The 14913-nt window shown below is 49.4% G+C and overlaps 1 protein-coding gene and 1 long non-coding RNA gene across 2 annotated transcripts in view; one reads left to right on the top strand and one right to left on the bottom strand.

Annotated features, from left to right (window-relative positions):
* Positions 1 to 10736, top strand: part of BCAM (basal cell adhesion molecule (Lutheran blood group)) — a 65788-nt gene extending 55052 nt beyond the window's left edge. Inside the window, exons 8-16 of the mRNA XM_087971163.1 lie at positions 413 to 572; positions 1250 to 1365; positions 3089 to 3230; positions 5217 to 5338; positions 5795 to 5933; positions 7207 to 7242; positions 7490 to 7637; positions 9327 to 9466; positions 10609 to 10736. Coding sequence (XP_087827289.1) covers positions 413 to 572; positions 1250 to 1365; positions 3089 to 3230; positions 5217 to 5338; positions 5795 to 5933; positions 7207 to 7242; positions 7490 to 7637; positions 9327 to 9459 — 996 coding nt within the window. The 3' untranslated portion in view covers positions 9460 to 9466; positions 10609 to 10736. The remainder of the gene's footprint in view (positions 1 to 412; positions 573 to 1249; positions 1366 to 3088; positions 3231 to 5216; positions 5339 to 5794; positions 5934 to 7206; positions 7243 to 7489; positions 7638 to 9326; positions 9467 to 10608) is intronic.
* A 1215-nt stretch (positions 10737 to 11951) lies between these two features.
* Positions 11952 to 14262, bottom strand: LOC148129970 (uncharacterized). The gene is made up of 2 exons (XR_015750542.1): positions 12352 to 14262; positions 11952 to 12043 (listed from the first exon to the last, which is right to left on the bottom strand). It is a non-coding gene; the product is annotated as an uncharacterized LOC148129970 (long non-coding RNA).
* Between the last annotated feature and the right edge of the window lie 651 nt (positions 14263 to 14913).

Raw genomic sequence — 14913 nt, 5'->3', positions numbered from 1 at the left:
AGATAAAGCATAGAGAAGAGACAGAATATTTTTTAACTTTGGAATTGTTTTGCCAATGGTTAGATAATAAAAGTAGAAATTAGAAGTTGGAGGAATACTATTATATATGTAAAGAATATGATTATGATGATGATTATGATTATGATTATGTCAAATGAACCAAACAATACACTGTCTATTAAATACTTATATAAAAGAAAAATGTATACAGTGTGTGTGTGTGTGTGTTTATGTGTGTGTGTATGTATATAAAAGTGAAGCTACTTCTTGGTCCGATCCTAGTTCCTTTCCCTCAAGGAAGAAGAATTAAATTGGTAACCCTATTTTGGCACGATCCATTCAAGACAGACTGAGACCTGTATCTGATGTCATCTCTCCAGCCTTATCTGCTTCTTCTTCTCCTCCTTCCCAGGGTTCAGATAACCTGTTGGACCTGCCCACTACCACCGATGGTATCCTTCTGCTTCCACACGTGACCAAGGCTGACAGTGGGACCTACCGCTGTCAGGTACTGGACTTCTATAGTCCTTCCGAGGTAGAACTGGAGAAGGACGTCAACATCTTCATCCATTGTGAGTGCCCCATGGAATGCTGGGAGAGAGAGAGAGAGAGAGAGAGAGAGAGGCCAAACCCTCCTTTTCATCATCCAGTTGCTAAGTTGTCCCACAGCAGAGGTGGTGGATTCAGCAGGTTCTGACCAGTTCTGGAGAACCGGTGGCAGAAATTTTGAGTAGTTCGGAGAACTGGCCAATCCCACCACTGACTGGCCCCGCCCCCATCTATTCTCCGCCTCCCGAGTCCCAGCTGATTGGCTGGGTCTTCTTTGGTTGCCCTGCCCAGGAGAATGGAGCTGGAAAGCAGGTTAGTGGGGTGGGGAGGGAATGCGGATTTTGAAGTATCCTTCCCCTGCCACGCCCACCAAGCCACGCCCACCAAGCCACGCCCACAGAACTAGTAGTAAAAAAAAAAAAAATTGAATCCCACCACTGTCCCAAAGGTGCGCTTGTTTTCAGGAAGCAACTGGACTTCCTTTTTTTTTTTCTTTGAAGACCTTTCGCTTCTCATCCAAGGAGCTTCTTCATCTCTTGACAAGATGAGAAGCGAAACGTCTTCCAAAGGAAAAAAAAACAAGGAAATCCTCTTTAAAAAAAAAGCACCTTTGGGACAACCATGACCGGGAGGACTGAGAATCTCGACAGACAGTTGCTAAGTGGCTAATTAAAATCAAGCCTCGTCTTCTGGGTTTCAGATCTGGACCCTGTGGTCCTCCACCCAACCAAGGTAGTGAAAGTCAACCGAAGTGAAGACCTTCAGTTGAACTGTTCTGGCAGTGGCTCCAACTTACCCACCTTGTCCTGGAAGAAGGTAGGTAGGATCTGCAAGGGCTTCCTTCGCAAGTCACACCTCTGCCCGGAACGCTGCATGGATCCATAGTCAGGACTTCTTCGAAATCCGGAGAGTTGACCAAACTGGCTGCCCCAGGAAATTTGTATACAAGTAGTTCTCTGTCATGTGCCAGCGAAAACAGAAGACCCGGGCCGTTCAAATTGATATAAAGGTTTATTGTAGAGCTCAGTGGCTAAGGACGCTGAGCTTGCCAATCTGAAAGGTCGGCAGTTCAGGCGGTTCGAATCCCTAGCGCCGCGTCATGGAGTGAGCTCCCGTTCCTTGTCTGCCAACCTAGCAGTTCGAAAGCATGTAAAAAAAATGCAAGTAGAAAAATAGGGACCCCTTTGGTGGGAAGGGAACAGCGTTCTGTGCGCCTTCGAAGGCGTTTTGTCATGCTGGTCACATGACCACGGAGGCGTCTTCGGACAGCGCTGGCTCTCTGGCTTTGTAACGGAGATGAGCACCAGCGCCCCCTAGAGCCGGGAACGACTAGCACGGATGCGTGAGGGTCCAAGCAAATTGGAGGTAAATAAGGAATTCACGATGGGCTGGACTCAGATCTCTTGTGCGCATGAAAGGAGTCATGATTGATGATGCATTTGACCTCCTCCTCAGGCTCTGCTTGGTCACCTGCTACAAGTCCTTACTTAGTGAGCACACCTGGGATCGGTAACCTGGTCACTAAATGACACGGTTGCTAGGAGGGATTTTACTTCAGATTTTATTTTCGCCCCCTCCACTCCCGTTAAATTCTTACCTTGATGCTTTGGTATCTTTCTTGATACCAAGAAAGAAATTAAATGTTGGTATTGACATTCATTGGAGAGGAAGCAGAGGTGGGTATTCAGCAGGTTCTGATCAGTTCTGGAGAACCGGTAGCAGAAATTTTGAGTAGTTGGGAGAACTGGCCAATCCTGCTTCTGACTGCCCCATCTATGCTCCGCCTCCCATTGAGTCCCAGCTGATCGGCTGGGTCTCCTTGGGTTGCCCTGCCCAGGAGAACGGAGCTGGAAAGCAGGTTAGTGGGGTGGGAAGGGAATGGGCATTTTGCAGTATCTTTCCCTTGCCACGCCCACCAAGCCACACCACGCCCACCAAGCCACGCCCACAGAACCGGTAGTAAAAAAATTCGAATCCCACCATTGCAAGGAAGGGATTAGAAGAGAATAAACAGGCAGACAAATGGGGAATACACATTGGGAAAAAAATGGGGCTACTCTCTTCTGATCTTTTCCTCTACAATCCCTCCACTGTGCCAGGCGGATCAGACACACAAGAGATTATACTCTGGCGAGGTGGGAAAATGATTTGGATCCTCACTGCTTTGGATACCGGTTTTAGTGCTGGTCTCGTAAACGAAAAGCTACGTTAATCTCTAAAAGCAAGGAATCCCGAACAGAATCGATCGGCCCTTTCCCCACCCAACAAGTTTGAAGGAAAGGCAGGATCTCCCAGAAGCCGATTTGGTTTCCGCGGAATTTCCCAGTAGGAGCCATAAGATTCCTTCGGATTCAATTTTCCTGCCTTGGTTTCGTGATACGAACCCCCGACGCAAAGAAGGGACCCCCGTTCTGCAGTTTGCCTTTGATTGAATTGAGGCTGTTATCTCTCCTGGGGGACCCGTGGGCAGGGAATCACATCTGGAGGAACAGCAGCAATTGTGGGGTGTTTTTTTTTAAAAAAAAAATTTCTCCTGCAGGGAAGGCAGCAGATGGGCAGCGGCAGGACTCTGTCGCTGGAACGGCTGACATACCCCATGGCGGGCACGTACATCTGTGAGGCTTCCGTGCCCAGCATCTCCGGACTGAAGCGGAACGAGTCAGTCCAAGTTATAGTAGAAGGTAGGTAGGTAGTGGTGTGTGTGTGTGTGTGTGTGTAAAGGAGGCGAAGTGGAACTGGAGGGAGGGTGCAGGAAAGGAAGATGCTGCAATCAGTAACTGGAAGAGGACAGAGCCGTTGAGCTTTTAACGTTTTAATCAGTTTAGTTCTATGCTTTTGATAGGATTTGATACGTCTTTTAATTTTGGAATGGGGGGCCTGCCAGAGATTTGGTTTATTTATTTATTAGATGTTTATCCTGTGGTTTTTGTTTTTTTTGTTTACTTTATAAGTAACACAAAGTGGCTCACACACACATAGTGTTTCTTCCTCCTCTTATTTCCCCCACGGCAACAACCCTGTGAAGAAAGTTGGGCTGAGAGAGAGAGAGAGAGGGACTGGCCCCAAATCCCTCAGCCGGCTTTCCTGCGTAAGGTGGGACTAGAACTCCCTGTCTCCTGGCTTTGCCCCTTAACCACTAGACCAAACTGGCTCCCAGAATGGTTTGAAAGAAGGGTAGCGCTCAATAAATAAACAACCTTCCTTTTTCCACCCTCCAGCTAGCTTGCTTAAAAGACTTCGAGGCGCCCCCGTTTTACAAAAAACGGAACTCTGGCCGGCATATACATAGTTGGAAGTCCACACATCAAAAAACATGGTGGTTTGTGGGGCTGGGGATTCTGGGAGTTGACCTTCACCCATCTGAAAACACGCCGGCTGGGGAATTCTGGGAGCTGAAGGCCACCCCTCTTCAAGAAGGAGCAGTGGGCTTTCAGATAGTTTAAAGACACTTTTGGGCCTGGGATTCTCTTTCTCTAGCTAACTTTCCTTTCGTAGTAAACAATTTGGCCCTCAAAAGCTCGCTGAGGTGTGACGCTCTTCATTCAGAGGTTATTTTTGACACCGCTTTTCCTAGAAAGGTGAGACAGTCCTGGCAGAGGTGTGAAGATTAGTAGGAACTGTCAGACGCTATAGCTCAGGGGGTGAGGACGGGGTTAGAAGTCACATCCTTTCCCCTCCCTGTGACTCACGTACACACAAGCATTCCAATTAGCTGACCTAATCTACTATTCACATTTTTGGGAGCCCAGCCTTAAAGCCTCAAGCCCTGGGATGCCAGAATAACAGAATAAGCGAGTTGGAAGGGACCTTGGAGGTCCTCCAGTCCAGCCCCCTGCCTAGGCAGGAAACCCACTGCCATTTCAGACAAACGGTTGTCCAACATCTTCTTAAAAACCTCCAGTGCTGGAGCATTTACAACTTCTGGAGGCAAGTTGTTCCACTGGTTAATTGTTCTCACTGTCAGGAAATTTCTCCTAGGTTGCTTCTCTTGTTTAGTTTCTACCTGTTGCTTCTTGTCCTGCCTTCAGGTGCTTTGGAGAATAGCTTGACTCCCTCTTCTCTGGGGCAGCCCCTGAGATATTGGAACACTGCTATCATGTCTCCCCAAGTCCTTCTTTTCATCAAGCTAGACATACCCAATTGCAGCAACCCTTCTTCATATGTTTTAGCCTCCAGCCCCCTAATCCTCTTTGTGGCTCTTCTCTGCACTCTTTCTAGAGTCTCAACATCTTTTTTTACATCGTGGCGACCAAAACTGGATGCAGCATTCCAAGTGTGGCCTTACCGAGGCCTTATAAAGTGGCATTAACACTTCACGTGATCTTGATTCTATCCCTCTGTTTATGCAGCCTAGGACTGTGTTGGCTTTTTTGGCAGCTGCTGCACAAGGCTGGCTCATATTTAAATGGTTGTCCACTAGGACTCCAAGATCCCTCTCACAATTACTACTATTGAGCCAGGTGCCACATATACTGTACCTGTGCATTTGATTTTTCTTGCCTCAATGTAGAACCTGACTTTTTTCACCATTGAATTTCATTTTGTGACATAGGGGCCAATGTCCATCCATCTCTCTCTCTGTGTCTCTCTCCTTGTCTCTCTCCTTCTCCCTCTCTCTCTCTCTCTCTCTCTCTCTCTCACTAACTCACTCTCACTTTCTCATACAGGAAAGCCAGAGGTAGACATTCAACAAACCATCCTCCAAGACCATGACCAGACGGTGAAGTTCACCTGTACCGTTTTAGGCCATCCTCCTCCAGAGATCAGGTGGAACATACCTGGTGGGGAGGTGAGTCTGTCCAAGGTCTGACAAGGTCCCTTCCCTCCTTCCTCCCCCTCTGTCCTTTCTTTCTTCCCTTCCTCCCTTCCTCCCCTTTGTTCTTCCTCCCTCCCTCCCTCCCTCCCCCTTTGTTCTTCCTCCCTCCCTTCGTCCGTCCCTCCCTTCTGTGGTGCACAATGGTCAGAATGCAGCATTGCAGGCTAACTCTGCCAACTGCCAGCAGTTTGATCCTAACCATCTCACGGTTGACTCAGCCTTCCCTCTTTCTGAGGTCGGTCAAATGAGGACCCAGATTGTTGTGGGCAATCATGATGGTTCTATAAACCTCTTAGAGAAGGCTGGGAAGCAGTCTATAAGTCTACGGCGCTATATAGCGCTGTTGCTATGAATGCCAGCAATTGTTCTGCCTGTTTTAATGTGCCAAATCCTTTTTTTTTTTAAAGCTCTCTCTCTCACTCTCTCCAGGCTCCCGTAAAACACTCGGCAAATAAATATATTTCTGAATTGTTAGTGGAACTAACCCCCAAGCTAATCCAAAGTGGGGTTCAGTGCACAGCGGAGAATAAATACGGCTCAACCAGAAAGAACTTTAAGCTGAAAATGGGTAAGGAACTCCTTTTTTTCAGTCCACTGTGTGCCTGTTTGTGGTTGTGGGTATGTCCGTGAGTGGGCAGGGTGTTCTGATTCAGATGAGTCCTCGACTTACAATACTTCATTTAGCGACCGTTCCAAGTTACAGCGGCCCTGAAAAACGTGGCTTAACGGCCGTTTCTCAGACCGTCGCGGCTTCCTCATGGTCACGCCATCAAAATTCAGACGCTTGGGAACCGACTCGTATTTACGACGGTCGCAGCGTCCCGCGGGGATCCCTTTTTACGACCTTCCAACGAGCAAAGTCAACGGGGGAAGCCACCAGATTCCCCTAAGGACGTGTTACTAAGTTGACGCTTAACAACGATGGCAAAAAAAAAGAGGTCGTACAATGGGGACAAAGCTCCCTGAAAAAATGTCTCGCTCAGAAACAGAAACGTTGGCCTCTATTGTGGTCGTACGTTGAGGACTACCTGTAAATCTGTATATGTATAAAAGCGAAATGCCACTCATGCGTCATCACAAAATCTCCAGAACCGTAAAGCCTACAAACTTGAAATTTGCCACTTATGTTCCTCTTGGCTTCTAGGGGCTCACTAAGAAAGGATTTTTCCAAATGACCATCCAGAGCATTAATATTTCCTATATTATTATTATTAACACGGCTCTGATGCGAAGGAGTTCCACTCCCCCTCCCCACCTGAAAAGAAACATGTTCCAACTGCAAAACACAAGGAGAAGAGAGGAGTTTCCGTTTCAGTTTCACAGCACCAAGCAGGTTTAGTACAGAACAGTTGAGCTAAGCCACGCCTAGGCTCCTTGCTGTCTCCTACTTGTTCAACACAGCAAATACTGTTTCAGTTTCCAAACAGTCCTCAACTCTCTCACTCCTCACCTGAAAAGAAACCTGTTCCAACTGCAGTGGAGCTAAGCCACGCCCAGGCTCCTTGCTGTCTCCTTCTTGCTCATACAGCAAAATACTGTTCCAGTTCCCAAACAGCCCTCAACGCTCTCACACCCTGACAGGCTGCTAGCCAGATGAATACCGATGGATGCTGGTAGGCAGAGGCAAACATTTTTCCCCTTATTTTCCTCCCCCAAAAACTAAGCCCCACCACACAGTTTCGTAGCGAAGCACAGCTGTCAAGCTAGTTTAACATATATAACTTAGCCCAACAGCTGAACCCTGAGCTACAGATGGTCCTTACTACAACTGAGGCTGCGATTAAATTTTGGGGTGAAGTTTGCTAACCGATCTCTCTGTCTCTCTCTCTGTCTCCTTGTAGTAACTCCAACGCCCTCGGTCTCTTCGAAGCCAGCTCGTAAGTATATCCTTTCCATTTCTTCCTTTCTGTCTGTGTGCTCATTCGGAAATGGGCAGTTCAGGATGATGGGAGTTGTAGTCTAACGCAGCTGGGAAAACTCCCGAGTTAGCCGTTCCGGGCAGGAACGGTCCCTACTCTGGCGATGCTTCTTGCATTCGTCTGCATCGCCGGAGGAGTTGATGGCGCCTCAATCGCCTCTTGTTTTCACCGGTGCCCCCCTCTTTTTCCCCCCCCTCCCCAACAGTGGAGGAGGAACAGGGTCAAACCGGAAGCACGGTGGCGGTGATTGCGGTGTGCGTGTGCGTCCTTCTCCTGCTCCTGATCGTCGGCTTCTTCTACTTCATGCAACGCCGGGGCCAGCTGCCCTGCAGCCGGGGAGAGAAAAGATCGCTGTGAGTGAGAGTCGGTGGTGCTCGGCAACCCCCAATCAGTCCTCTAAGGCAGAGGACTCCAAACTTGGCGACTTTTGAGACTTGTGGACTTCAACTCCCAGAATTCCTCAGCCAGCCATGCATGCATGCATGCATGGCTGGCTGGGGAATCTGGGAGTTGAAGTCCACAAGTCTCAAAAATCGCCAAGTTTGGAGATTTCCCTGTTTTAAGGTGTTGTGCCTCCCAGGCGGCGGTTTCCCTGAAATTGCTCTAGGTATGGGGAGAGGAAGGAGGAAGAAAGGGGAAGGGAGAGAGGGAGGAGAAGGGAAGGGAAGGGAAGGGAGAGAGGGTGGAGATGAGAGGTGAAGGGGACGGGGAGAGCGGGAAGGGAGAATGAGGGAAAGGGAGAGAGCAAAGGGGAAGGGAGGAGAGAGAGGAGAGGAAGGAGGGAGAAAGGGGAGGAGAAGGGAAGGGAGAGAGAGGGAGGAGAGGGGAAGGGAAGAGAGGATGGAGGTGAGGGGAAGGGAACGGAGGGGAGAAAGGAAGAGGCAGGAAAGGGAGGAGAAGGGAGAGAGGGAGGAGAGCGGAAGTGGAGGGGAGGGGAGGAGGAGGAGGGAGAGAGAGGAAAGGGGAAGGGAAGAAAAGGAAGAGGATGATGAGAGGGGAAGGGACGGGAAAGAGGGACAGGGAGAGAGCAAGGGAATGGAGGGGAGAGAGGAGAGGAAGGAGGGAGAAAGGGGAGGAGGAGGGGAGGGAGAGAGAGAGAGGAGAGGGGAAGGGAAGAAAAGGAAGAGAGGGATGGAGATGAGGGAAGGGAACGGAGGGGAGAGGAAGAAGCAGGGAAGGGAGGAGAAGGGAGAGAGGGAGGAAAGGAGAAGGGAAGGAGGGAAGCGGGAGGGTTGGGAAGGTAAGAGGAGGTAGAGAGTGTAGATGAGGAGGAAGGGAGAAGAGGAAAGGGGAAGGGAGAAGGGGAGGCTAGAGAAGGGGAAGGGAGAGAGGGAGGAGAGAGAGGGAAAGGGGAAGGGAGAGAGCAAAGGTGAGGGGAGAGAGGAGGAGAAGGGGAGAAAGGGAGGAGAGGAGAAGAGGGGAGGAGAGAGAGAGAGAGAGAGGAGAGGACAAGGGAACAGAAGGGAGAGGAGGAGGAGAAACATGGGAAAAGGGAAGAAAAGAAGAGAGGAGAAAGGGAGGAGAGGAGTGACCGAAAAGAAGAGACAAGACCTGGGCACCTTAATCGCTTTTCACTCTTTAGTTCCAATAGACTGTAATTTCATTCTGGCTCTTCGATGGGCATCTATAGTTTTCTTCACGCAGACATTACATTACCGGCCTACACAACATCATCCAGTGCAGGGAGGTGGAATGAATTTTGCTGGCTGTTTATATATACCAGAAGTCCCCAAACTTGGCGACTTTAAGACGGGTGGACTTCAACTCCCAGAATCCTCCAGCCAGCTATGCTGGCTGGAGGATTCTGGGAGTTGAAGTCCACCCGTCTTAAAATCGCCAAGTTTGAGACCCATCTATATACAGTCGCCTGGCAAAGTCATGTTTCTTTTCTTTTTTTAAAAAATAGTATATTTTAGATTAAGCCTCTCAAACCAGCTTAGGGCTTGAGGCGAAGCTTGCTGTATCCTGGAGCGATCCTGGCTTGTCCCGCCCCAAGGGATGCTGGATTCTAGAGATGGTTGTTTGTTTCCTTTTGCGTTCAGGACCCCCAAGGAAGGGACTCCGGATAACACCGTGGTGGAGATGAAGGCGGACAGGCGGAACGAACAGACGGGCTTGCTGAGTCCCGGAGGAGGAGGAGGAGGAGGGAGGAGGAGGAGGGGACGAACGAGGTGAGGAGGGGGTTGGGCTAAGAACAGAAGTCCCTATATCTGGTGTGCTTTGCAGGGTTAGGGGAAAGAAGAGATTGGGACGGTGCAAAGGAAGACAGTGGAGTGTGAATTAATGTTGTCTTCCTTCTTCTTTCCTTTTCTCCATTCCCTCGTTCCTCCAATCCCTCTTCCCTCCTTCTCTTCACCTTCCTCCCTTCTTTTCCTCTTTCAAATCCTCCTTGCTTCTTCCCTCCCTCCTTCCCCTCTTCCATATTCTCCTCCTTCCCTTTCTTCCTTCTCTTCTTCCCTATCTTCCTTCCTTCCTTCCCTCTTTCAAATCCTCTTTGCTCCCTCCTCCCCCTTCCATATTCTCCTCTCTCCCTTCCTTTCTTCTTTCCCTTCTTCCATTTCCTTCCTTCCTTCTTTCAAATCCTCCTTGCTTCTTCCCTCCCTCCCTCCCCTCTTCCATATTCTCCTCCTTCCCTTCCTTTTTCCTTCCTCTCTTCCATATCTTCCTTCTTTCAAATCCTCCTTGCTCCCTCCCTCCTTCCCCCTTCCATATTTTCCTCCCTCCCTTCCTTTCTTCCTTCCCCTCTCCCATATCTTCCTTCCTTCCTTCTCTCTTTCAAATCCTCCTTGCTCCTTCCCTCCTTCCATATTCTCCTCCCTCCCTTCCTTTCTTCCTTCCCCTCTTCCATATCTTTCTTCCTTCCTTCCTTCCTTCCTTCCTTCCTTCCTTCCTTCCTTCCTTCCTTCCTTCCTTCCTTCCCTCCCTCCCTCCCTCCCTCCCTCCCTCCCTCCCTCCCTCTTTCAAATCCTCCTTGCTCCTCCCCTCCTTCCATATTCTCTCTCTCCCTTCCCTTCTTCCTTCCCCTCTTCCTTCCTTCCTTCCTTCCTTCCTTCCTTCCTTCCTTCCTTCCTTCCTTCCTTCCTTCCTTCCTTCCCTCCCTCCCTCCCTCCCTCCCTCCCTCCCTCCCTCTTTCAAATCCTCCTTGCTCCTTCCCTCCTTCCATATTCTCCTCCCTCCCTTCCCTTCTTCCTTCTCCTCTTCCATATCTTCCTTCCTTCTTTCAATCCTCTTTGCTCCCTCCCTCCTTCCATACTCTCCTCCCTCCCTCCCCCTCCCTCCCCTCTTCCTAACCCCTTCCCCTCCCTCCCTTGCAGTGCTGAGCAGAGGAAGGCTGGAGCTGTCTTCTTCCAGGGGAGGACCCCCTCTTCCCATTCTGTACCACCCACAAAATGGATGGAGAAGATGCTGGAGAGAATCCTGCCAGGGCACGATAGCCCCCCCTCCTTCCCTCCCTCCCTCCCTCCCTCCCTCCCTCCCTCTCCCTGGAGGCAAGGGGCTTTCTTGGCACCTAGACTTTGGTGGCTGGAGGGTTGAGATGCCAAGGGGAGAGCTATCCTGCCGCTGCTTCTTCCTCCTTTCAAAATACCACACTTTCCCCCCACCCCTTTGGGTGCTGTTTGTTTTTTTTTTTTTATTTTGGCTTTGTTTTTTAAAAAGGAACTGACAATTATCTGGACAGACGCTCCATTTTTAGCCTGCAGCCTTTCCTAAATAAAGTCGCCCACAGACACATCGATGTTCAGGGAGACCAACCAACTTTGCGGAAGTCGCTAACCCTTCGGGGTTTGTTTTTGAGGTTCCTTTTTTTTTTCCCCCTTCCCCTTTTTAAACCAACTTTTTCACCCAAGCCCAATTCTGCCGGTTTGCCTACGATCTAAAACGAACAGTGTGTGGTCAAACCTCCCCACAAAGTGAGTCACACAAACCTTTGCCACCATCCCCCCAGTGTAAATCTACCCGTTCCCCCAATACACACCCAGCCCTGTGCTAGGCAGGCACTGAAAAGCCAACCTCCAAGAGATGCTCTCGCGCTCGCAGGCACCTCGCAGCCTCCTCCGTCCACCTGCCATTCTCGGACGGCCCGTCAATCACCTGTAGTAGATCTCTCCAGCAAGCCTTCGCCTTCCACTCTCTCTCCTGGGGAAAATTAACCAGGGGAACCTCTTGCTTCCAGAAGTTGTGGGGGGGCTCCATCGCTGGAGGTTTTGAAGAAGAGGCTGGACAGCCACTTGTCTGGAATGGTGTCGGCCAGAGGTCTCTGAACTTGGCCACTTTAAGACTTGTGGACTTCAACTCCCAGAATTCCTCAGCCAGCTTTCCTTCCTTCCTTCCCTCCTTCCTTCCTTTTTCCCTCCCTCCCTCCTTCCCACCCTCCTTCCTTTTTCCCTCCCTCCTTCCCTCCCTCCCTCCTTTCTTCCTTCCCTCCCTCCTTCCTTCCTTCCTTCTCTCCCTCCCTCCTTCCTTCCCTCCCTCCCTCCTTCCTTCCCTCCCTTCCTCCCTCCTTCCTTCCCTCCTTCCTTCTTTCCCTCCATCCCTCCTTCCCTCCCTCCCTCCCTCCTTCCTTCCCTCCCTCCTTCCTTTCTTCCCTTCCTCCCCTCCTTCCTTCCCTCCCTCCTTCCTTCCTTCCTTCCTTCCTTCCCTCCTTCCTTCCTTTTTCCCTCCCTCCCTCCCTCCCTCCCTCCTTCCTTCCCTCCCTCCTTCCTTTCTTCCCTTCCTCCCCCTCCTTCCTTCCCTCCCTCCCTCCTTCCTTCCTTCCTTCCTTCCTTCCTTCCTTCCTTCCTTCCTTCCTTCCTTCCTTCCTTCCTTCCCTCCTTCCTTCCTTTTTCCCTCCCTCCTTCCCACCCTCCTTCCTTTTTCCCTCCCTCCTTCCCTCCCTCCCTTCTTTCTTCCTTCCTTCCTTCTCTCCCTCCCTCCTTCCTTCCTTCTCTCCCTCCCTCCTTCCTTCCTTCCTTCCCTCCCTCCCTCCCTCCCTCCTTCCCTCCCTCCCTCCCTCTTTCCTTCCTTCCCTTCCTCCCCCTCCCTCCTTCCTTCCCTCCCTCCCTCCTTCCTTCCTTCCTTGAAGTCCACAAGTCTTAAAGTTGCCAAGTTTGAAGATCCTTGCTCTAAATGGATAGAGCTCAGCCAACGGCTTCGAATGTATGCGTCACTCCCCCGAGACAATTGCAATCCTTCACAACCCCTGTGATCCCCCCCGTGGCCATAAGGTGTGATGAATTCACCCTGACTCACACATTCAAATTCGAGCGTAATATCCCGATCTGCTCTGCCAAGAAAAGCGATTTTGGCCCGCGCATCTGATAAATTAGCCATCCCGGAGGGGAAAAATATTACTGCTTTCTGTTTTGTACAGCTTTTGGCTTCAGGGGTTTCGGGGAAGGGTCTTTCCAGGCAGAAGGTAGTGGGGTATGTGTCTTCCGGCTACAGATTTCCTTCTATAAAAGACGGCTGGGGGAACGGAGGACGACAGACAATTAATTGTATTTTTTTTTTTCATGTCCTGTTCTCTCCGTGTCTTTGTTCTCGAGGTCGATCCCGATCGACCTGGCTGGCATTCAAACCGATCTGTGGATCTTCTCCTTTCTATATGTATATATATTGGTTTTTGTTTTTTTTACAGGACACCGTAATTTTGCATGCATGGCAAAATCTCGTCGGAATAAATGTCTTTTTCAGGGTTGTGATCTGGTCCTGTGTTTTGGGGAACTTTTAAGATGGGTGGACTTCAACTCCCAGAATTCCCCAGCCAGCACAGCTGGCTGGGGAATTCTGGGAGTTGAAGTCCACCTGTCTTAAAATCCCCCACATTGGTAAACACTGCCCTCATCCCTGAAATATGTCACTGCCTTTCTCTGTTGCACTGTCTGGTCGAGACACTGGCGTTTGGGGTAGGGTGGGGAAATATTTGGGCCTTTCTTTTTTTTTTAATAATTAGAGACCTTTTAATGGTGTTGCAGCCTAGAACGGAGTGAAGCTGGGAGCTATGGCACACAACGGTGGAGAAAAGTAGGTTAGGAGAAGGGGCCTCCCCTAGGCCCGGTGGGTTTTCCCCAAAAATAATTTTTTTAATTTAAAAAAAAAAAGCAAAGAAAGTTGGAAACTTTAAGAGCTTTGCCTTGAATGGCAGCTGGAATATATATTCCTTTCTCTCTGCTTCTCTGAGGTGGTTGGACTTCCATGCCCAGCAACAGCCAGAGCTTCTGGGAAATGTAGTTCATCAACACCCAGTTAGGAAGGGCGAAGTCTTGCTATCAATTGCCCCATGTTTAAAAAAAAGGCCACTTTGCAATTTTGGCTTCTTCTCTTCGCCCCGACTGCAAATTCCAGGGTTGCTTCACTTAAAATATAAAATGGCAACCTTTCCATCCTTCTTCTTGATGCCAGTTTTGGGAAATGTGCTTATTTGGCCACTGCTTGTTGGATTTTTTATTTTATTTTTCCATCAACTGGGGGAGAGAGGGGGATTAAGTGGCCTTTCAAATAATTTTTTTCAGCCCCCTTGGTAGGGATTTCTCTACAGAACAAGACAGAGGAAGCTTGCATATGGAGGTTCGTAGGTCAGTCCAGGTCATGGGTTGTCCCTAGTGGTGCTTTTTCAAAAGGCAACTGGACTTTCTTTGTTTTTCCTTGAAGAGGTTTCGCTTCTCATCCAAGAAGCTTCCTCACTTCTGACTTCAGTCCTTCCGTCAGAATGGAAGAAGCTTCTTGAATGAGAAGCGAAACCTCTTCAAGGGGAAAAAAAAAACCAAAGTCCTTTCGAGAAAGCAGGTTTGGGAGATCCAATCAGTTGGCAACCTGGAGGAACAAAACAGTTGGCAACCCAAGGAGTCCTTCCATCCTCTGGGCCGCCTCTTCCTACCCGCTGCCTCCGGTGCCATGGCTCCTGGGTCTCCATTCGGATGTTTCTACTTTCTACAGCCTTTGCCAGGTTATGCTGTACGTTAGCCATTAAAAAAAAGTATAAAAAAAAAAAGATTATAACCTCTGTTTGACTCTTGAATCTTGGTGTGTCTCTGCGGGATTCGTCTCGTACGTCGGATGCAACTCAGAACTGCTAAATGACCCGATCCAACCCCTTGTCAGAGCTCACAAAAGAAAATGATTTTGAGGCTGCTCTTCCTGCCAATCTCGGAAGGAAACTTCAGCGGAGAGCAATAAAAGCCGTTTATATTTCCTTTTCTCATTGTTTCTACTTCCCCCAAAACAAAACGGCCTGCGCAATCGTACAGGTAAACCGTTCCTTTAGTTTACGACGGTCCTGAAAAAAAAGGGACTTAGTAGGACTGAAGTTTTTTCACACTTAATGACCGTTGCAGCCTCCCTCACAGTCATGCGATCAGAATTCGGACGCTTTGGCAACTGGCTCATATTTATGACGGTTGCAATGTCCTGGGGCCGTGTGAGTTTTACGACCTCCTGACAAAGCAAAATTAATGGGAAAGCCAGAATCGCTTGACAACGGTGTTCCTAATTTAAGAACTGCAGCCATTCGGCAAGAAAGGCCGTAAAACCGAGCCAAAACTCACTTAAACAACTCCGTGGCTTAGCTGCAGAAATTTTGGACTCGATTTTGGTCGTAAGTTGAGGACTGCCTGTAGGTAAGTGGCTTTGTGCCTTGCAGAGCATTTTTCG

This window comes from Notechis scutatus, chromosome 8, assembly GCF_049901735.1.
Source record: "Notechis scutatus isolate UNSWTSFEM ecotype Mainland chromosome 8, rNotScu1.2, whole genome shotgun sequence".
NCBI classification, from domain to species: domain Eukaryota; kingdom Metazoa; phylum Chordata; class Lepidosauria; order Squamata; family Elapidae; genus Notechis; species Notechis scutatus.
This window is presented reverse-complemented; position numbering and strand designations above follow the sequence as displayed.